Genomic DNA, 23200 nt, shown 5'->3' with positions numbered 1-23200 from the left:
TCTCCGTTGATACCTGGCCTGGGCAGCAGATTCTCACGTGGTTCGATCTGTCAGCCTTCTGCTTATTGGTACCTTGTGCTTAGGTAAGCAAGCAAAGGGAAGCACTGGTGAAGCTGGTGGACCGGTGATCTTCACAACAAACACTCATCATTATATACCAGGACTTTCTCATTATACCTATATTCCTGTATTCTTAAATTACCTAGCTACTGTTATTATTGTTATATCATGCCTTCTTCTCTATAAATCATCTCGTAAATATCACCCCATTTTGATTGACTATCAAAGGTTTTTCCCTGTTGTTTTCCTTCCCTTTCATCAGTGAGGTGTGAAATGGTATTTCGCCATGTAAAAAGTCATAACATCAACCAATCCTCTCTTAGTAAGATAAATCCATCTCCACCAACATCAGACCACGTTCTTCTGCCCAACAAGGATTTCACCACACAAACGACACAAACAACACAACAGGAACGTCACTTACCTTCCTCATATACGCCGGTCCCTCAACCCTTACTGAATATAGACCATTATGCGGTTAAATTGAGTGAAGCGTGGTTGATCTCACACCTTAATCGAGTGATTTATATCAAGAATCTCTATCATTTTCGTCTTGGCGACTGGATGCATTTGCTAGGATGGAAGTTTGACTCTTTCAACCTTGGGCATCGTTGATCAATCAAGTGAAGTCTAGATTACTATCAGCTCACAATATCCATATTTCATTTTGTGATCGGGTTCCTGTCCCTAAGTGAGGCTTTCCCATACACTTAACTTTATATCTTCCTTCTTCCCTTCCCTTCCCTTCCCTTCCTTAACCTTCCGAGGTCTCTTCTTGCATGTGTCAATTCAAGACGTTTTCAGCAAAAGCGTGTATAACATTCATTCAGTCGACTTCTACTCCATCTCAACTTTACCTTACTTCACTTCACTTCTAATACAACACTGCAAGGCTTAAAGGCTAAATGATATTTCTCTCTTAAGCGCTCAAGATTGACCGCATAATCATTTAATATTAATAGGCTCTTCCTTCCATGCAATACCTTCACATTCAGCCTTTTCAAAAGATTTCTACTACTTGTTCTTCTTCAACATGTTCACCTCTTATATCAAAAACAATCCATCAATGGATCCTCAAGTTCTACGAATGATTTACAGACCACAATCTACCATGATTTCCCCATCTCAAGAACCACTCAACGATTTCCATCTTTTCCCGAAACTCTTACCTGAACTTCGAATTCTCGTCTGGCGATATGCCTGCACCACTCGTACCGTTGAAGTTCGATATGATCCTACCATCGATCGATGTCGTTCGATGATTCCACCTCCTGCAATCCTCCAAGCTAATCACGAATCACGAACCGAAGCTTTACGTGTATATACACTTTCTTTCGGAACAAAGACTTCCGAACCAAGAATCTACTTCAATCCTTACATCGATATTCTTTACCTTCCTCGGCATCGTGCAATGGGGTATGATGAAACCCTTCGCGACTTTCGTACCTTTTTAAATACACCAGAACTTCTCGATGATGTCAAAGCTATTGGAATCGATCATGTGGATGTAGAAATCAAGAGACCTTGGGAATCATACAATAAAGCAACATTAATGCGATCTTTTCCGAATCTCGACTTGGTTAAACTTATCATTAGAGAGGAGAGAAGGCCGTGCGGCAGATTGGACGAGGACTTCGAATTTGTAGAACCGAGGATGGAACCCGAGGATATATTAAGAATATGGGTGGATTTCAAACAAAGTTTCGTAAGGGAAGAAAGAACTTTAAAGGAAATCGCTATGGGTCTTGAGAAGGAATATATGGGGTGGGCCTTACCGACTGTGAGGGTACAGACGAAGGTTAAAAAGGGAATTGTATAAAAGGTCAAGGCATGAGTAATTGGGTATTAGCTGGTGTATTTCTACGGTATACCCAAAGCGTTGGCGCATACTTAGAATGGGAATAGAATGGATTTTTGGGCGCAAGCAGCGTTTCTCTAATGATCCATGTTACTTATCTTTTATTTTCCTTTTCCCTTTATATTCTTGGCGCAAACATGGAACGCACATGAATGGGAAGTATAATTGGCATTTTCGATGCTGAAACGGGAGAAAGACTATCGGCAGCAATTACCTGTCAGAAGCAGTCATATCTCAACTGTGGGCGAATAATATTCAAGGCCTCTAAATACAATTCAATATACATATCAAAAGAACCAAAGCAGTATCCAGAACTCAAAAGTATCTGCAAGAGGTATATATACATACATGAAGAAAAAACTTGCTAGTCTCAGTCTATTCCTAGGTATGTATAGAGGGGAAAAAAGAGTCAGCCTCGCATGATGTGATGTGATGTTATGTGATGTGATGAGATGAATGACCTAAAGATTACATGAAGATTACCTGACCACATCTAACGTTCTCTCTTTCTCACATGTATTTTGTATTATATTATATTATATTATATTATACATGATACCTGTCTGCAGTGGCAGTGGCAGTGGCAGTGATAAGTAAACCTTGTATCTCTACTGCTCGGTATAAACTCAATAATTATATATATATACACCTAATATACCTACCTAATATCCAAGATATCACATCTAGATATACTAAACACGTATTCCTGCTCCCCGCTCCCCGCTCTCCGTATTAATTTGCATAGTCATGATTAAACCTGTCGGCTCGGCTCGGAGTTGGAGTCGGAGTATTCTTTCATATGTATATTCTATTCTCTTGTCTTGTTCTTGTTTTGTTTGGTAGATTTTCAATTTTGAGCTGCTGGGAAGGTTGTGGGGGGGTTTGGGGGTTTTTTGGGCGGGGGGGAGGGTGGTGGGGGTGGATATATGGGAGGTTGGAAATTGGGGATTGGGGATTGGAAAGGTATGGGTGGGTTAGTTGGTAGATATGGATGATGTGATGATGTGAGGGTGATTAGATGTGAGGTTGATAGATGTGAGGTTAGTAAGTGTTGGTAAGTAAGAAGCGATGAAGTGTGGTGCCGGGGAGGGGAGGAGGGGAATTTTGTGGTAGATGAAGCTTTTGAGCTGGTGGTGTGTGAAGAGGATAGATGAATGAAGAGGGTAGGAGGAGAGTAACAAATAGGAGAGAAAGAGAAAGGGGGTACTGATGAGAGAATGTGTGAAAGATGGGGGGTGAGGAAAGAAAGAATGGAGGATTCGGCGAGGGTTGCTTGGTTTAGACTATATGTGTTGGTATCAACTTGGGGTGATAAAGTGTATAGTACTTTAGTCTATTGTGGGTTGTATTCGTTCTTGATCATTATTAAACATGGGAAGCTAGTATTTATAGAGGAGAAGTGCTGAGCGCTAGTGATACGCTAGTACATACGCTAGTGAAATACAGTGCCCTCTTAGATCACATGATCGATATCCCGACAATATGGGAGGGCAAAAAGTATGAATTTTTACCATTATATAGAGATTTGAAGCGGAGGGAATGGCGGTTGATGGATTTAGAGCGGTTGATGGATTTAGGGAATAATAAGAAGAAAAATAAAACGAAAGAGGAGTAGGGTGATATAAATATGAGTTAGGATAGAGAGAATAGTAAATGAGAAGCTCGCTTGAGGAATATACACTCTGCGACTAGGTATACATCAGATATCTCGCTTCAAGATTCGTATAATTTTCGTATTAAAATCGGGTTTGATATATTTACTTTCGTACATTCACTTCTTTTTATTTACTTTCTCTTATTTACTTTCTCTTATTTACTTTCTCTTATTTACTTTCTCTTATTTACTTTCTCTTATTTACTTTCTCTTATTTACTTTCTCTTATTTACTTCCTTTCATTCACCTTCTCACATTCACTTCCTTATATGTGTTTCTTTCATTCATCGCTTTCTATTCATCTTCGTATTCATCTCTTTCTATTCTATCTCTGTTCTATTCATCTCTTTCTATTCATCTCTTTAATTTTATTTTTTATATTCGCCTCCTCCCATTCACCTCCTCCCATTCACCTCCTCCCATTCACCTCCTCCCACTCTCGCCTAAAAAATACCAAGATAACATTACTTCTCACACAAGAGCATTCACACCTCACAAAAATCTAATATCCCCATCTCAACCACCCAACCACCCATTGAATAATTAAACCCATGAAAAACATCAAAAGCAATTCTCAAACACAACGTTCATCACTAGTGCCATGTAAAACCACTTGATGCGAACGAACATCCAAACCGAGAAAAGAAGCGGGCAGTAAAGGAGAGAATAATCAATGGGAGAAGAGGATGTGAGGAGAGGAGAGATGAATCGGATAGTAGAAACCTCACAAGATATGTAATATCACAGTATGGTCCCAAATAGAGGCGTTGGCGGATTCGGATAACTGAAGCCAGTTGCATTCTTTCAGATATATAGCCTGTATAGGTAGGTGTAGGAGGACCGGGAGACTACTCCCAAAAGATCAAACAGGAGGGTCAATGTGAACAACTTTCCGGGAATGTAGGCAAGAACCTGTAAATAATTTTAAGCCAAGATAAATGCTTTCATATATCAATCAAAGTTAGAGGCAATCCAACGAACAAAGTGAGATCAATATTCCATATAAATTTATTACCACAGCACTAAAGGCTAATAATACCTTTCATCTGTTCTAATTTCCTAACTCAACACAGTACTACCTCTCACCATCTCACTTCCTCAAACTCAAAGCCCATTTAACAGCTGGAACTTCTTCATCTTCTCTCAAGATAGGTGGCTCAGGTCCCACGGGAGAAATACTGAATGGATTAATCTGTAATTCGGTTAGTATAAAGCTCGCCTCTCTAAAAGAAATAAAGGCACATACTTGAGTGTGACTCTTAGTATAATGGTTTTTAATGTGGGTAAACTCAGTGGTCTCTCCAAATGCTGGAACATTCCAATACAGATTCCTTAACCACTTATGGATGAATGGATATCCTGATCGAATATCTCGGATATTTGTCTTTTAAACTCGTTAGCAATTGTCGCGCTTGACCAACTGCCAAGCTGAGTGAATGTATACCTTAAAGTGTTGAACATAAACGACGTCGAAACGAATAATTGTAGTGAACAATCTCACATCCGCTTCGGTAATGTTCTTTCCATAATAATATGGTCCCTCATTCTCACTCAAATGTTTCTCAACCCGATCCAAGGATGCGAAGAGTTGAATCACAGCCTTCTCATATGCTTCCTGCTTAATGGCGAAGCCAGATTTGTAGACTCCATTGTTAATATCATTGTATGTCCATTCATTTGTAGCTTCAATTTCCTTTTGGAGATTGGCAGGAAAGAGATCGACATTCTTGTATTCCGGAGCAATGATGTCATCGAACTATCTCAATGTCAGTGCCCGTTACCCAAAATTCCTCAGAAAACAAAACAAAAAGTCCAAACCTACCTCAGTGTAAAACATCCTAATGATTTCACTACTCTCATTACTAACAATCTTTCCCTGCTTCACATCATAAAGAGTGGGAACTGTGAATCTCCCACTATATTCCGGATCGACTTGGAAATAGATATCTCTCAAATGGGTATACCCTTTGTGGGCTTCTACTGGAGAAGCTGTAACATTCTCACCAGTGACATCATCTTCAGGAGTCGCAAATCGCCATCCTTTTTCTGCCATATGCCAATGTACACTAGTATATGGAATGATATCCTCAAGACCTTTAAGTTTGCGCACAATCAATGCGCGGTGAGCCCATGGACAGGCATAAGATACCTAATTGGGTTTATGGTTAGTCGGGAAATGCTCGACCTCAAACGAATGAGTGGAAGTGGGAAGGAGGGAAGGTGTATTTACATAGAGATGATATCTTCCTTTCTCGGGTGGAAATTCTCCCCCTTTCTTAATGAAATTTCGAAATTGAGATTGTCCTCTCTTAAATTCTCCCGTCTTATCGTTAAGTGGCACCCAATTAGTGATCTTTTGTTCGGCCTATGTATTTCTCATGTCAGTAAATGTCTATCTCACGAGAGCTTAGAGCCAACGAACCATATTTATAGATTTACTAGAACTGAAACCTCTTATTGGTAAATTTGAAAGAGTTGGAAGCTGTACAGATAACTGACGAAGTCTAGAGAGCATGAACTGAGTTGAATTGAGTTGAATTGAAAGGAGAGAGGTGATGTTGTTCCCCTCTATATGTTGTGATACAAAGGAAGAATGGGAAGCTTGAAGATGGATGGCGGGGTAGAGATTTGTCATTGATTGGAGCTATATCGGTGCATCCTTGCTAATCTGCCGAGTCTGCTTACATTTCTTCTACAAAGCACTTACTAAGTTTACAAAACACAACACAACACAACACAACACAACACAGACACAGGCCTCTTCCAAAGAGCGAAAAGAGCGAATTTCGTGGATTTGGGGGATTTTGGTAATTGCTGACCATTTTGTAGGTAATTCCTGACCAAGCAAGAATTGATCAAAGAGTATCAAGAATTTTTCAATGAAGAGTAGAGCTTTTCGCCCCCCAATATGGATTTATCAGAAAAACTCAAAATCCCATAGTAATACTGTAATCATAATCCCCACGTAGGTATCCAGATACTGTTTGACATTATTCAACACATTAATGACACCTATGTTTGTAAGGTATTTATAATTTGCTAAATTCATAATTCGCGTGCTACTCTAGTTTTAGTCCCATAAAAGTATGCCCCTTCATCTTCATTCTGTCGTTAATTGCCCAACTTCATCATAATATAAGGAACTTCTACATCTTCTTCATCTTGATCTTCAACACAAATTTCGAAGATCACCGTCTTTTGATGACTTGGGATAGGCTTCTTGGAAATGAGCTCAACAAGTTCGCTGAGCTTCAAATTCAATCGATCCGCCAACTTTGCCTTGGGGAAAAAGCTGGCATACAAGAGACTAACACCCGAACTCAACATAGTGATATCGAGACCCTTGTTCTTTGAGAAGTCGTCGATGAGTTCTTGAAGAGTAATATCCTCAACCTCAAATCGATCCCAGAGTTTGTCAATAGAGACTTCTCCTGTGTGACCTTTGTATGTAGCCTTTGGACTAGCGATAGGTTCACTGAATCCAAAGAAAGGTAAGGCTAAGTTGACGAAGCCGTTCTTGTATTGCTCAATGTCATCTTTACCATCGATAATCTTGTAAAACTCCATGATTACCAATCCCGTGGCAAGAGCAGTAGTGGTTGCAATAGCAGGAATAATCTTGCCAGCAATAAACTTTGTCTTGTGTCTATCGGCAAGCTCAATCTTGTAATTCTCGGCACGCAAGTTACTAGCAGCGGTGATAAAGTCAATGTGGTGGTTTGTATCATCATCCTTCTCAAACTCTACTGGTGAAAGTTTCAAACCGGCCAATGATTTAGGCGATGGAAGCTTAGCCATGAGATTTTGAAGCTCCGTGCTGTCATCGAATGAGCTGTTTCCAGCATTTGGATCCTAAGTTTGTCAGACATACTTCATAGTGTAACGAGAAAAATGAAACTTACAGGTTCACTGTCATCAGCTTGAATCTTGACGGAAGAGCTGGGAGAGAAATCGGGGATGATCATGTTATCGAGAACTTTTTGAATTGTGCTTGAGTTGAGACCAGTGGTGTTGATTCCATAGTTGAAGGCATGAAGGCTAGCACCAGCGACAACGAAATCCCAATGATATTGGTTCTTGGGGTCAAACTTCAATGGATCTGGAGCACGTTTTGGTCCAGACCAAAATGGTGTACCGCTTGATGTAGTTGAATCCTTAGGGAAGTTGTACAGTAATTGTTGAATGTTATTATTGTATTGCTTCTCGAATTGTAGACGAGCCCACTTGATACAGTCCTCAACAGACAATGGTTTATCCTCAACTAAGAAATCTAGAATCGTTTCTAGGGTTGCTTTTTCTTGGCCACCCTGCTTCAAGGTTTTTTCGAGGTAGTCTGGCTGAGTGAGGTATAAATTGACTGTTTCTGCTGGCTTGACAAAGTATGATTCGAACAATTCTCGAGACCAAGCAATGGTATGTTCAATCTTGTTAGGGAAACTTCGAAGTGTACACATTGGGAAAGATTGCTCGGGAGGATCTTGAGAGCTGGAATATGACTCGGTCAGATGAGGGAGAACAACCTGTGTGTTACACTTAGTACCAAGGGTTCCACTCTCCAACAAAGGCTTTCGGAAAAAGACACAACGACGATCAACGTAAGTTCGCGCATCAACATTATCGAGAGCGTTAGTAACGCCATCAAGTTGGTACCAGAATTGCTCATTGAAAATATGTTCGGTATCTTGACCAACTCGATCACGCATGGTAACAATATGACCTTTAAGATCAGGATTCATTGCTTGTACTGCCTCAGCAGCACAATCACTCTTCAACTTGCCAACATCTTTAGGTCTGAAGAGGAATTGACGGTTGAGATTGCTCTTTTCGATCGAATCCATATCAGTGACAAAGATCTTACCCTTTGGGCCTGTGGCTAAACCAATCATGGCCCAATTCTTCAACATTTCGCAACCAATAGCACCGGCACCAACCAAGAACTGGGTGATGTTGGACAGCTTTTCTTGGTATTCTTGACCAAATACAACAATTTGACCATCGTATCGAGAATTGAGGGGTTTGCATGTTTCCTCGGTCCGTTTGAAACTGGTAGGAAGGGACTCCAAAGAGTCGAAGTACATCCATTGATTGATTGGGTGGAATTTCCCAGAAACAGCCTTCAACACTTCTTGAGCGGCAAGACCACCGAAGAAAGCTGCCATTGGGTTCAAATCACCTTGAGCTTGGTAACTTAACTCGGCGATCAACTTCTCATCCACTTCAATATCCAGCTTTTGATTTTTGATAAAGGTCTTAGCAGACTCGACAATGACTAGGGAGTCTTCCTTATTCATGGGTTTTGGAAGACGACCTTGAGATTCTTGGAAACCATGAAGAGCCTGGAAACCGACATGGAGCTGCTGAGGACGATCGAATTTTGCGTAGTCGGAAATAAGATGTTCTGGGTCCTTCAAAGCAGCGGACAATGGCTTGAAGTCAATGAACTTTGGCATTTTGACCTGTTGGTACATTCCACCCTTCTTGTATTGACCAAGTCCAGTAACATCTCCGATAGAGAAAGTGTATGGCCCCTTTACTGTTACCTTTCGAGGCTCTGCGCCGTTCAAAGCTTCTAAGCCTTCCAACTCGGTGAAAGTGACGTAATCCCCATCCTCAAGGCCGTGTCGTGTTTCATCCAAGGCGGATACTAAACCTTCCTCGTCGATTCCAGCAACAATGCCACTGACTGGAGCTTCGCCTGTGGGATCAAGAACAGTGAACTTATCACCAAAGTCGCAAAAGATTGATCCAAAGAGACCAAATGTATCCGCAACTACCAGGTAAATCCCCTTGCTATGTAAATAATCACCAATTATGATTTGGTCCTTGAGGGGGGTATTGGTCAGGACAACGACTTGGTATCGATCGAATTGAGTGAGTTCCTCTGTTAAGCTGCGGGAGCTAAAGTTAGCAAGATTATAGCCTCGCGCCAAAATGAATTACTAACCTGGATGACTTGTGAACGGAAACCGGTGTATATGCGTTTAGCTCAGCAACGCGTGGTGCGGTCACTTCCGCTCTTGGCTTTCCAACATCTTCAGGATGTAGAAAGAATTGAGATGAAAGGTCGGAGATGGCGGCTGGCGCAGGATCATAGAGGGTAAGACTTCTGACACCTGCCAAAGCAATATTCTTCGCAATCTCGACACCGAGTCCCTTGAGTCCCACAATCAGCACATTCGAAGCACCCATACGCTTCATGGCCTCATGTCCTAGAACGTAAAGTTGTCTGCTGTAAAGCGATTCATCGATCTCGTTATTGCCAACCACCGACTCATCTACCTGCATCTTAGTCTCCATGTCTTTATCTTTCGTGTGTATGGCCTAGTGAGAGAGTAACGATATTAGTTTGTGCAATACTAGAAACAAGATGATTTGAGAGAGCTCGAAGCTCGAGCTTTGAGATAGCTGATGATTTGGAGGGGTAGCTTTCACTTACCGTCATCATCTTTTTATCTGGCCTCTGAGAATCCGCGTTGGAGAGTTTACGTTTTCCCAGGTTACCAGCACCGTTTAAATCTACTGTTGACGGAATGTTGGCGTTTGATAAAGGATTCCAGAAAAGGGGTGTTATTCTTCTGGTTCACTAGATTGTACCAACTTAAGGCTCGGATCGTGAGTAGTTGGATATTGTGGGGTTATCGCCTTGCGAGGTGCAGTATTACCTAGGTAGAGGAAACTGAGCTAATAACGTTCTCGAAAAGAGGTTGGATGTTCGATGATTGGGATTCACTGTGTTTTGTGGTTTGTGGTTTCTTTGGATTCAAAAAAAGAATGGAATGATGAAATGTCAAATGATTTTGATCAATGTTACTGTATTGATAAGAATTGGAATTGGAAGCAGCGGGTTGCTTACAGTATCAAAATGCCCTTCGCCTCGCACAATCCACCCACCTCCCCAGCCACTGAGGCTCTAGCACTGACCTGACAAATGGAAACATCTAGAGTAAAAATGACATAACTACACTGGACCTGGCATCCCTCGTACCTAGTAGGAATCTATGAAGTAGGACATGATTTGATAGAAAATTAATTTTATGGGAATAATCATATCAACACATGAGGATGTCCTCGAGTATCAATATTCTAAGAACACTCGCGGTATATGGAATCGCTATTTGATTGTTACAAACAACGCACTTTTCAAGATTCTGTACTGTTTGGGAGTTCTTAAGAGGTAAAAGAATGGTAGGCGATGGAAATCATCTCATCGCAAGGACATTTATTTCAGTAGATAAGTCGGGCTGGCTTGCATGAATCATGTCAATTTCGACCCATAAGGCTGGTTGAAAGAGTCCTGTATTCTCTATCAACGCTCATATCGACCCTGTCTGACATGCGTGATGCCTGATGAGTGAACTGACGGCATCATATACTCATACTACCTACTCTAGTTAGGTAGGCCAATACACAGCCCCTCGTCATTCTGACCCAATCTATACGAGCTGTACTCGTACATGAGGGGTGGTATCCGCACCCTGGTTGTAAGGGTGGGTTGCAGATTTATTAAGTTCACCATTTATGTATCTCGTCTGTTCACTCCTCATGTAATATTCATAGGTTTGATGACCATCACAAAGTCCCAAGTGCATGGTGATTTCATAGAAACAACGTGGTATTCATTCTCAACTTTTAATGGGCGGCTCACATATGCTACCACCCAATATGTATTCATTTACTCGTTCCTTCGTTCGTTCTTCGTGAGCCTGAGCCTTCTCGCCTTAATGGCGGTCTATGATCGAAAACTTTTGAATATCGCGTGTTTAGCCGATCTTTTTGAGCTCAACGTCACTGTAAATATTGTTAGTCAAGTACTTTGTAGATCTGGTATCAAATAGATTTTGAGACTTACAAGATAAGAGTTGAGTTGGGTGGGATGACAGGGGGGAAACCACTACAGAAACAAAGATCAGCAATGCCGTTCCTCCATAATGTGTTGCCGTCTTTTTCCGAGGATAAAAGCTGTCAAGTCGACCTCTGGAAAGAGGAATGATCGAAAAGACGGGGGATGTGAATAATCTTACCGGGCACCATAGGCATAATCACTGTGAAGATATATTAGCAAGGCCATCTAACAATGCCATTGGTAGGTATAACTTACGGGGTAATGTCCAAAGTAGCCTTCTCACCGACCTTCATTTGAGTAACACCCTCATCCCAACCTAATACCAAGTCAATAAGCATTCAACGTCACTTTTATTGGATAGCGGGGTAAAATACCCTTGATGACTTGGCCGACACCGATTTGAACAACGAAAGCACCACGGCCGACAGAGGAATCGAATCTGTGAGTCAGTCTGTTAGTATACAAATGAGGACACGAATGGAGCTTCTCGAGGAACTTACTGGTTGCCCTTTTGGGCCTCGAGAGTGTCTCCCTTGGAAGTGTCCTTCAACCATCCGGTATATTCAATGGTGACGGTCTGTCCATTTGTGGGAGTTGCACCAGAACCCTCCTTGATGATATGCTTTGTGACACCCATGATGACGTTTGTGCGAGAAAAGTTTCTATATTGAAATTTGGCTTGAGTTGGAATTCTTGCAGTTGATGATCTCAAACGTGAGAATATATATGACATGTGGGAAGAAGATCGTAGAAAGAAAACGAGAAGTTTCGAAAGGTGAAAGGGGGTGAATGGCTTTATGTAAATTTTTAGATCAACGGTTGCTGCGGGGGAAGATTTCAAAGGTTTCCGGTGGTGGCTCGAGGTGGGTAATCTTCGAACGAATGGTGGGGCTCAAAGAAAGAAAAGCTCACGGCCGGAGAGCCACAGTTCATGACAGCCTTGTAAGCAATTGAAGCCATCTCGTAATGTGCCCGCTAGATATTCACTAGGTCGACACGGCAGGAAGACTCTTGTCTGGTTCTGGTTTTGGTTTTCCGCCTTTGGTATCTGTCCCAATCTCATCGACTCACTCGCAGGCTCCCAGACTCCCAGACTCCCAGACTCCTCACCCCCTCCCCCTCCCCCCCTTCCCCATTCCTCCTACATACAACACCTAGACAGTTTTTGTGATGGTCCAACATATATTAATGGAACTTGGAACGTATCGAGAACCACGTCTTCACGCCGACAAGGGTATGCTGTATGTCAGTGGATGTTCATCCAAGACAAATATCAAGCCATACATCATATATGCACACTACATCTTACACTTTACACCTTACCTTCAGACCGATCTTTGATATGATGTTCACACCTAGGTTCGATACCAATATAGTTAGACAACAACCTTGTAAACTCCTTCTATCCGCTTTTCCGGTATCAAGCCTACGACATCTATGATCTATCACATCTATCACATCCATCGAGGTCTAGTTCTCCAAAAGGTAATTCATTATGTTTATCGCATCTACCGCCGAATATCCCACCTCAGCTTAGCTACTTCTGATATATGTAGGGGAGAGGGACTAACCTTAGAATGGAGTTTTTGCTTTTCTCCCCACGCATGGACATGGGATATGTTCTCTCAGTGTTACCAATAACTCATCCCGAGTCTTCGAGTCTTCCTATGAGAAGTCAGACATCAGACTTTACATGGGAAAACATGGGGGGGGCGGGGCCACGACAGATTTCGAGCTCTTTCCAGAAGATCAAAAAAGGCATCCCGCGGCCTATGCAAGGGAAAACATGGTAAGAGAAACGGGAGGTTTCATATAATCGGATCTCCGGATGATGCTGATTGAGGTTGCTCGTACCAAATATCAAAAGCAACAATTCAGCAATAACTAATCATCATAATCATCAATTTGCTATAAGGTTTTTGCCAATTGTTGGGAGATCATTCATCTTGCCTTCATGATGTTTTCAAAGGGTCTCGGCATGTCGGTATCATCTTAGCGGTGCCTCTAGATGCAGCTCATCCTATTTTCGAACGACTTTGAAGTCACGTCAACCAGTCAATGTTGAGATAGAAAGCCTCTTATTCACAGTGGCCCCACGAATTATAACGTCTAGCTTATGGCGGCTCGATTCTTCCAAAACCTAAACATGAAGTTGTACTTGGCATGTTTTGACAAACATTTGTATGATCTGCAACAACTTTTGAACTCTGGAGACGAGAAGCCATCAATCCTACTTTCTTCTTTAGCAAGGCTATGCTATCATATTTTGCCAAAAGGAAATCTACTTTCTCCTTCATAGTGCGCTTCTGACTGCATATCATTTACTAATCGGAACTTTGGTGCGTGGGAATCTGTTTCCCACATAGATTGATCCTATACAATCTGACATCCCGCATGTTGTCAGTGTAACGATATGTCAGGCTTGAAAAAATGATCGATCTCAAGGACAGGTTATCCTAACAAGTACAAGCATATACTTGAACCGAAATAAGAAGAAGGTCTGAACCCTTTGATGACTCCAGTAAATGATATACCTACGGGCAAGATGATCCGGCTGATCTATCGGGTACAACAAGATCTCCGTCGGCACCCAAGTCGGGCCGGATAGGGAAAAATACCAACATCGACACCACCACCTGATGTCTTTCTACTTAATGTCATTTGTTATTACCTTTGTATCAGATTTATCAAAATGACGCCAGTCTTGCAGATTAGTGCCTGTTCTTAACGAGGGGTATCAGCTTGGTATATTCAATTACTCGCAAAGCTCTCCCTCTTACATATTCCCGCCGTCACACTCACATGAATTCCAGATCATGTGATCATTTTGATCTGAAGATTCCATTTTGAGAAAGTCTTGCGTCGGATCCACCAAAATGCATTATACCATACATAGCATACCGTACATCGAAAGATCTTTTTAGGCGGGCTACCCGTGAATAATGATGATTGAAATGTCTTTGTGTTAAAAGTTTGTTTTCGAATTGCATAGCATCCTCCTTATCTTGCCCAGAAAAGTTGTTCTAATGAACCAAGGTAGAAAGAAGTCTGGAATCATCTGCGATCTAAGATGTTGACACCTTGGCTGCGCTACCACACTTATGTCGAGCGGAGATATATTCGCATCATTTGTTTTTTCGGTACCAACAAGATGAGTAATCAGGTTCCCGCTAAGTAACCTCTTAATTATCCGTTTTTATCCAACCAATGTCTCTCCAAGAAGATCTCTGGCTAAGCATTTGAAGACCCAAACACGTCGGATTGCATGTCAAAGTTACATCAAACCAAGTAATTCCAAGTCTCTTCTTCACCTTTTACGGGTTACGGGTTCTAGATTTTGACTTGAATTTAGGCACTCACTCCATCGTCAACTTCATATCCACATAAATGGATACCCTATACGTAAATGCACACATTCCTTGTCTCTTCCAACCACATCCCCGATCCTGCAAATATTGCTGCAGCATTGAAGCACGTCAAGATGCATCGTTGTTCCCCGGTGGAGCACACATGTCATTTTAGTCCAGACAAAGTTTCCTGGAGTCTGCATCATGGTTTTGATAATGAAACTTATATGATCTTTTATTTTGGAATCCAATAGGATGTTGGGAGATTATCGTAGCTATTCATCTCGTTCTCTAGTCCGGACGATATGAATGGGAACTCGAACCTCATTCCCATTTTCACACTCGTTTCCTCTACTCTCCAATCTGCAAACCTTCTCTGCTGCATCGACTCTTCGTGTTCACTTCTACTACTTCTCAGACATACATGACTGTAATATACACGTATTACCTTCTCTCGCTATAAACCCTAACCCAACTGTAATCATCTGGTGACGCAGTACAATCGAATATAATATTATAATACTACACTATCTCTCCCATCTCTCACCACGTGTGAAATATCGAGTCCAGCTTGATACTTGATATCTCGTTTCATATCGTGTCATCCCATCTCATCCCCTCCCATAACATCCTGCACTATCTTACCTCATCTCATCTCATACTATACCATACCTTTCAGAAAAAATAACTACATATCCATATAATATCTAGATAGGTATGCACAAGAACCCAACCCTGATATCACAACCTAGATCTCTATAGCACATGTGAGATTCATCTTCATCTTCATTGCTATCTTCATTGCTATCTACACATGTGATATCTACATAGATAATAAAAACTTGGGAAATAGATATACTTACTCGGATTGCTTTGGGTTGTTCGGTAGGTGGGGTATATGTATATGTATGTATGTGTATGTGTGTGGTATATATGATCTAGAAGATTCTTGTAATGGTATGGTATGTTAGCTGATGGTATGTTGAGGGATGGATGTGTGGATGGATGGGGAGGAGTGAGGAGTGAGGAGTGAGGAGTGGATGTGTGTATACTATATGGGAATGAGAATATGATGATAATAAGTTGGTTTTGGGAGTGAATGGGGAGCGAGCGAGGGAGGGAGGGAGGGAGGGAGGGAGGGAGGGAGGGAGGGAGAGGGAGGGTTTAGATGATGTGGGGTTTCTTCGTGTGAGAGTAGAGAGTTGGGATAGTCCTTATACTCTTTAGAATGTTCAAACCCATAGAAAAGAGATAGATGATGAAGGGATGTAAGTCGTGATATGAATATGAATATAAACATGAATATAATAAAAAAACATACACAAACACACACGCAAACACGCCAAGATCGAAATCGAAATCGAAATCGAAATTCAAATTCCATGATAGCAATTTCGTATAAAGTACCTAGACACGGTTCACGAAGTGGGTGTGCATTTTATATATGTACTGAGTAAGTATAAGTATAAGTTCAAGTATAAGTTCAAGTTCATACAGTGAGGTGAGGTGAGGTGAGGTGAGGTGAGTATTGAATCTATTGGTGTTCATCGGGTTGGAGTTAGGGTTTGGGGAGAAAGTAACGAGAATGGGTGGACATGTGTGTTTGGGTTGAAGTTGCGTTTATGTTTGAGGTTTGAGTTGAGCTTCTGCTTCTGCTTGAGTTGAGGACAAGGTACTAACTAGGACAAGATAGATGAGTTTCTACGAGAGTTTCTACGAGAGTTTCTACGAGAGTTTCTACGAGAGTTTCTACGAGAGTTTCTACGAGAGTTTCTACGAGAGTATATACTGTCTTGTTAGCCGTCTACATGTATTGGATACCTACCTACCTATTACATGATGCCAGTTGGATGAGACGAGAACGGAAAAGGGGATCGATGAATCACGAGCGCCTTTTATAAAAGCGAAAACGGAAGAGAGATGAGTAAACAAGACGAGTATCGAGGATTAAATTACTATGTACTGTAATCTAGGTAATCTAGATAAGTATATAGGGATGCGAAGACTCAACACCTGTACGCGGTGCATCCTACGAACCTCCAGCTCTCTCTTGAGAGTCTGCAGAGCTAAGATTGAGTCGCAGATGGAATTGGAAGAATTGGAAGGAGAGAGGTTTAGAGATATAGCAAAGGATTATATTACGATTTTACAACAGCAATACCTACAAAGAGTTGAATACCAGCTTTAGACACGGATACAAAGGTTACGGAAGCCCCGGTTAGATTCAACATCTATTATCGATTACTATTTCAAATACAGAAATATGATATGCAGTAAGTCTCTTCTTTTAGAAGAGTCTTTTCGATATAAAGCTTGCCGCCGCTCTACTCGTACTACAACCCTTTTTTATACCCTTTGGCTTTCAGCCACTCGAATACTACAACGATACAATACAGAGAATGCCATCGCCTTCAAATTAATACCATACTCTGGGCATCGATACAATACAACGTTTTTCTTTTAATTTTCGAATTTCCGAATTGATTTGTATGTAGGCAATAGGGCTTAGGATTCGGCTCTGCCCCACTATTTTCAACAGTTTCGACTATATACATCTAATAAGAGCTAGAGGATATCAAGCTTATGAAGATATACAAAAGACTAGTTTAAAAGAGATAAAGATAGAGAAGAGTAATGCCTTCTTCTGCTATCTCACTAGTAAGAGGATCCTTTGCTATATTGAAGGCAACTTGGGAGGGGATAACTCTTGTCTTTTATAGAAAGGGAGGGATAGCAAATTGGATTTAGGATTTTAAAAAGAGAAATTGGATATTGGGATGCTTTAATTGAATTAGGAATAGAGAAAGAGTGAGGAAGAAAGTATCTCAGAGAATAAAGACTATTTAATCTCTATTTGCATTCCGAATAGAGATTAGGTATAGCACCCCAGTATTTGTTTTTACTCCCCCAAATTGAATATATCTACTATAGATATCCACTAGCAGTTATTAGGTTCTTAAAGCCTAGCCGTCCTAAATAGTCTTGGACTGAGAAAAGGACGTTAATTAAATCAATCAATCAATCAGATAAGTATATATACTATGTAAGATCTTACATCTGTATGTAATGAACATGATGATACTGAGCAGAATCGCATTGAATCCCAATCATACATGTGAAGTTTGAAAACATAGGAGGGCGAGCAAACAAGCAAGCAAGCGCGTGGAAAACTCGAGAGAGTAGCGGAACTTGGAATTTGGAACTGGAATTTGGAACTGGAGTTGGAGTTGGAGTTGGAGTTGGAGTTGGAGTTGGAGTTGGAGTTGGAGTTGGAGTTGGAGTTGGAGTTGGAGTTGGAGTTGGAGATGGAGATGGAGATGGAGATGGAGATGTAGAAGTGCGATATTGTGAGTAGAGTAAAGTACCTACCTACCTACCTTGTGAGTGGTGGATTATGAGCATATGATGGGATTTTGAATCGATTCTCGGGGGGAGAATGTATGTGGAGGGGATGGCATGTTTTAGTCTTAGGGTTGGTTATTGTGCTTTTTGGGATATGGAATTGGGATGGAGGTACAGAGGTATGTGTATACAATCAGCAGTTGATTCATGTACATGATATATACCATGAAATAAAGAAGCATGATGATATACAGCAGCCACGTGGTTATGGAAAAAGTATACTATTATCAAATCTTCACAGCTTGATATACATACGAAAGCTGGAATGGATAAACAAAAATGAGTTTTGCATTTCCGCTCACATTCGAAGGATATCCACTACGTATCTCATACTTTGTGTTTCATAGTGAGTATATATAGCTTCTATATGATACCACATCGTAACATGTCATCCATGTCTATCATGTATATTACGCAATACCAAGACGAGACAAGAAAAGAGAAGCAAAAGAAGCACAAAAAGAAAAAGATGAGACGAACCAACGAAACGGATATGAAAACTTTTCATTAAGAAGACACGATATAGAATTGAGAAATTCGGTTTGAGATAGATGGAGATAGATTGGATGAACTCACTAGGTATGTTTCATCATATTATCGTATATAAACTTGTCTCGTCTGAAAAATTTCTTTCTTTCATTTCCTGAAACAAGTGGTAGGTACCTAGGAGGATGTGGGAAGTGGGTGGAGAAGGGGAGGAGGATATGGATATAAGCCAAGAGAAAGAGAATTCTGGTACGCTGCCGATTTTGTATAGTATGGGTGTATTACGTGAGAGTAAATGAATAGAAGAATAGATGAATAATGAATATTTTGGTAACTCGGCTTGCTCAATGAATGATGTACTGTGGAATAGAATTGGTTGGGTAGGAAAATAGTAGACAGGTAGACAGGTAGGTATGATATTGAGAATAAGAATAAGAATAAGCACCATGTATCGATCAGGCGATCGAGTAGATCAGATCAGATCATCAATCTTTATATATACACATGTACATACAAATATATCAGAATACAGCAAATTGAACCCCAATCTACAGTACGAGTACAGTACTACTATATTCACAAGTTGTAATACGAGATCTTTTTTTCTCTCTTTTTTAATATGATATAATATACATCACACACACCTCAGCAAACCCTAAAAACCCAGTCGTGAAAACTACACAGCTGGGAATCTAGGAATCTGGGAATCCGAGAGGAGAAACAAATGGATACGTGACAAGGAGCTCCCCTTCGTGTTTGGAAATTGGACGGGTGTGCTTGGACTTGGGAGTTTGGGAGTATGCACGGGAGGAGGGGAGGGGAGGAAGGGAAGGTGGCGGATTGTTTCGTTTCATTGTGGATTTTGATTGTGGATTTGGAGAGAGAGGGGGAGAGCTGAATTCGAAACAAAAAATGTGGTAATGTGAAGAAAAGAAGGAAGGAATGTATTGGTATCGGATTTCTAGTTGTAGTAGTGTTGTGCGTGTGGATGGAAGGATTGAAGAATGTTCCCTTTGTATCACAATATACATAGGTACATAGATACCTAGGTATATCCATAATGCATATGGCGTATATCTTGGAGAGCTGGCTACGGACACTATCTACAGAGTATTGTGAAATTTGAAATACATACGGATGAATGGATGGAATGTGGAACTGGAGCAGTGATGTGCAAAAGATGAAACACTGTATATGACGCCATGTCCACGAACGGGGAAGAGGAGTGTGTGGTCTTGTGTGTGGTCCTGTGTGTAGTTTCGTGTAGGTACGTAGATGTGTATCTTTGATCTGCATTCCTGTATGTGTAGCTAGGCTAGCTGGATTGAGTAGTCTTCACGAAGTTATGTATGTATGTATCCAGATGATCAATGAGAGAAAGGAATGTCATATCATTTCTTTTAGTCTGTTGAGGTGATTGATCGTTGAAGTTGTGATAGATACCTAGTAGATAGTAGATGAGACTCTCACTCACTCACTCACTCACTTACTCATGAGAGAAAGATCGAGACAAGTTCAGACGAACATCCGCTCTCTCGTCTGAATCGTATCTATGAGGGCGTCTATCGGTAGATATATAGAATAGATACCGAGAAAGATACTTTCCAATAAATCACACCGCCGGCAATTAAAAAGATCGAGACCAAGATCAGACTAGAGAGATATTTACGCTTTGTAGGTTCTGCGGCTCACAGACAAGAGAAAAACATCAAGTTTCGAGCACAAGATTGAATCCTCTACTCGGTATGCACAAAAGACCTGATGGTAATTTTATTCTCAAGCTTGTAGTTGGGAGTTCGTAGCGCTGGTGTTCTTGGCATTTTTCCGACTTCTCTTCAATGGTTTTGGGGTCGATTATGGGTATGTGTTCTAGCTTGAGGACTGTTTAGTTTTGGGCTGGCTCACTCGCTCGGCCGCTTCCTGTCCCAAGTGTGAGTTAAGCAAGTCAAGCAAGTAAGTGTAAGTAAGTGTACACCGGAGAATTGAGTTAAATTGATGGTTTCCGCGTGTAAGTTTTAGGGAACTTGTCAGGTAGGGCAGGGTAAAGTAGGGGAGTAGGGGAGTAGGCTCGGTAGGGTAGGGTAAAACTATGAGATATTTGATATTTGATATTTGTTCTAGTGAGAGGAATTAAGGTTTCTTGAGCTTACCTAGGTAGGTCGTAAATCTGATGACAATTTCCGCATTGCGACGACTTCCCCTTCGGAATCTTCTATTGATATACATGCCTCGGACCTTTCTGGATTTTTGAATCTACTTATTGATATGAAGGGTACAGACTGCAAAGTAAAAAAAATGTTGATTTGCTCGGATTTGCTCAGATATCATAATTTCCGAATATCATTTTATTCTTCTGCACTACAGACATTTCCTACGATTGGATAGGCAAAGTAAGAGAATATTTATAGGAATATGTATCTATTTTCACATACAGACCCCGTATGTCATGTCGACTTTTGATCGGATTGCGTAGGTTCAGTCACTGCGCGTTAATTATTGACATACAGTAAGACTAGTAGCTCAGATGCACGAATCAGAGCATACCTAGGCACGCATTATGGTATGGAGAATGGAGTAAGATGTGAAAAGGTACCTAGATCTAGCGGTTAGATACAGGAACGATTCCTGGGACAGAAACAAGAGCGAGATGGGGAGCATGATCAAACTAACCATAGCTGGATTGGAACGAGAGAGTGGATTGCGAGAGTGGAGAGTATTCGATGTTGAACACAGAGCTTAGGTGTAGGCCCTAGGGTGTGTGTGATGATGTGTATGTACTCCATTTTTGTGATATGTGTACCACTGTACTCCGTCTGTATGTGGGGAGAGCTTCTCATTAGAGAAGAGAGATGGTTCTTAGACCAAATGATCGACGCCATAATCTTTCCAGGGACCTGAGCGTTGAGTAGGGTCATAGACTTTGACTTAGCTTGTTGCACCAGGAGAATTATTAAGATGATATACAAACTACGTTATGATGGTCAGATGTTTAATCACGATTCACGATAGATTGAAGGTTAAAGAGTAGTAGAGCGACGATTGGAAATTATGTCTATGTTTATGGTTTGGTTGTCAATATGTTGGTGGTGTAAACGAAAGTATCGAAATGAAGGGGAAAAACTCGGTTGATTAACTCATTGAGTAAGGTGGCCACAGAATTGGCCTCAAAAGAATTGAATAGAATCAATAAATCTATTTTCCGAGAGAGAATGTGCATTGCCAATTTGTCAATGCATAAAGCAGGAGGTTTTCACCAATTGTTGGAATATTGGCGCGGTGATGTCGTTCATCACATTCATTTTTGGAAGTGGCGGAGCTGCATATCATTCTTTTGAGAGGAGAGGAAAGCAAAGAAAAGGAAAGAAAAATGATGAAAAGTTATGAAAGAGATGAATATTTTTCACAGCTTTTTATATAAAATATAAGATTACAATTTTCATCTCAAACAGATTGGTTGTTTCTATTCCATCCCATCCCACCATTAATCCCCAAATTACCATGTTCATGAACCATTATAATCCCATGCGTAAGGAAACAAATTTACTAGGTTATTTGTCTAGCCTTGTAAGAAGTAATTGAATCACAAATTCTAATTGACATTGAAACAACTGCCGACTATTTTCCCTTCTTCTCTCTCACATTTATGAATTGTTCAAATGAAACTTGACTGACTGTTGTTCAATGCTCAGGTGGAAAGAAGAAGAAAAAGCCTTGAAAGCCTCCCTTACAAGTTTGACCTGGCCCCTTGTTTTCATAGTACGATAATACACCTTAATTCATGTATTCGGATATTAAAGTATGATTAAAGGCTTATTTCAAACACGCTAGAGACCAATTGTTAGACCCTATTGGTTAATGGGTGGCTAAAAGTGACAAGTTACTGGGTTAGTATTTAGGCGAAAGTAACACGGGGTAAGGAAAAATGCTAAATAGGTGATGATTGTCTGGTGGCTTGGAGGCAAAGATAAATGGATCAGATAGAGATAGAGAGAGAGAGAGAGAGGGATAGACAGAGGAGTGCGTAGGCAATGAGTAAGTCAAAGACAAGACGACTGACCAGATAGAAAATACATAATTTTTATGAACAAATTCAAGATGTATCGGTAGATGCATAGAGAAACAATTCCATAATAACATACTTTGATTTTTTATGGATTTAGTTTCATCTATGAGTATTTTGTACATCTTATTAATGGTATTTCCTTTTGCTTGCTTGCCATCTCACATTAGAGAAGTTGTATGATTGTAACCATAGTTACAATAGAATCTCATCCTCATTCATCTCAATACATCCTTTTGGTGTATTGTGTACTTCCATCGTACTCCCATCATATCATCCGTAAGTCTACCGTGGTTATACAATATCATGTTGAAATGTGCTCGTGCTTCAATCTATCTACTTATTAGTTCCTACTTTGTATTCACAATTACACCATCTCTCTCTTCCTCCCGTTTTTTCTATCAATCTCACGGCCCCCTGGCATACTATCTTTTTGGTTCCTGGTCTATACAACGGACGTTCCCCCTACCTAACCTTTATAATTCTAGTA

The 23200-nt window shown here is 40.8% G+C and overlaps 4 protein-coding genes across 4 annotated transcripts; 1 reads left to right on the top strand and 3 right to left on the bottom strand.

The window, feature by feature from the left end:
* Positions 1 to 1093: 1093 nt before the first annotated feature.
* EAF02_010583 (uncharacterized protein) lies at positions 1094 to 1879 on the top strand (the record flags this gene model as incomplete). Its single annotated transcript, XM_038906631.1, has 1 exon — positions 1094 to 1879. The coding sequence occupies one exon, from the start codon at positions 1094 to 1096 to the stop codon at positions 1877 to 1879; it is 786 nt and encodes a 261-aa protein (XP_038753501.1).
* Positions 1880 to 4662: 2783 nt separating this feature from the next.
* Positions 4663 to 6087, bottom strand: EAF02_010582 (uncharacterized protein; the record flags this gene model as incomplete). Its single annotated transcript, XM_038906630.1, has 6 exons — positions 4663 to 4764; positions 4819 to 4956; positions 5017 to 5328; positions 5395 to 5721; positions 5803 to 5937; positions 5995 to 6087. The coding sequence occupies 6 exons, from the start codon at positions 6085 to 6087 to the stop codon at positions 4663 to 4665; spliced, it is 1107 nt and encodes a 368-aa protein (XP_038753500.1).
* A 450-nt stretch (positions 6088 to 6537) lies between these two features.
* EAF02_010581 (uncharacterized protein) lies at positions 6538 to 10725 on the bottom strand. Its single transcript, XM_038906629.1, has 4 exons — positions 10009 to 10725; positions 9517 to 9893; positions 7475 to 9461; positions 6538 to 7424 (listed from the first exon to the last, which is right to left on the bottom strand). The coding sequence occupies exons 1-4, from the start codon at positions 10015 to 10017 to the stop codon at positions 6684 to 6686; spliced, it is 3114 nt and encodes a 1037-aa protein (XP_038753499.1). The 5' UTR covers positions 10018 to 10725; the 3' UTR covers positions 6538 to 6683.
* A 379-nt stretch (positions 10726 to 11104) lies between these two features.
* On the bottom strand, positions 11105 to 12148 carry EAF02_010580 (uncharacterized protein; the record flags this gene model as incomplete). Its single annotated transcript, XM_038906628.1, has 6 exons — positions 11105 to 11360; positions 11422 to 11463; positions 11594 to 11614; positions 11671 to 11731; positions 11790 to 11854; positions 11916 to 12148. The coding sequence occupies 6 exons, from the start codon at positions 12146 to 12148 to the stop codon at positions 11333 to 11335; spliced, it is 450 nt and encodes a 149-aa protein (XP_038753498.1). The 3' UTR covers positions 11105 to 11332.
* Between the last annotated feature and the right edge of the window lie 11052 nt (positions 12149 to 23200).

Source organism: Botrytis sinoallii, assembly GCF_014898435.1.
Source record: "Botrytis sinoallii strain Bc 23 chromosome Unknown BSIN_026, whole genome shotgun sequence".
Classification (NCBI taxonomy): Eukaryota; Fungi; Ascomycota; class Leotiomycetes; order Helotiales; family Sclerotiniaceae; genus Botrytis; species Botrytis sinoallii.
This window is presented reverse-complemented; position numbering and strand designations above follow the sequence as displayed.

What these genes read in the sequence shown, in the direction of transcription:
- EAF02_010581 (XM_038906629.1), bottom strand. An exon ending in TCCGTTCACAAGTCATCCAG is followed by an intron (nt 9,462 to 9,516) that starts GTTAGTAATTCA and finishes TAGCTCCCGCAG; the next exon opens with CTTAACAGAGGAACTCACTC. An exon ending in AAGCTGATGACAGTGAACCT is followed by an intron (nt 7,425 to 7,474) that starts GTAAGTTTCATT and finishes TGACAAACTTAG; the next exon opens with GATCCAAATGCTGGAAACAG.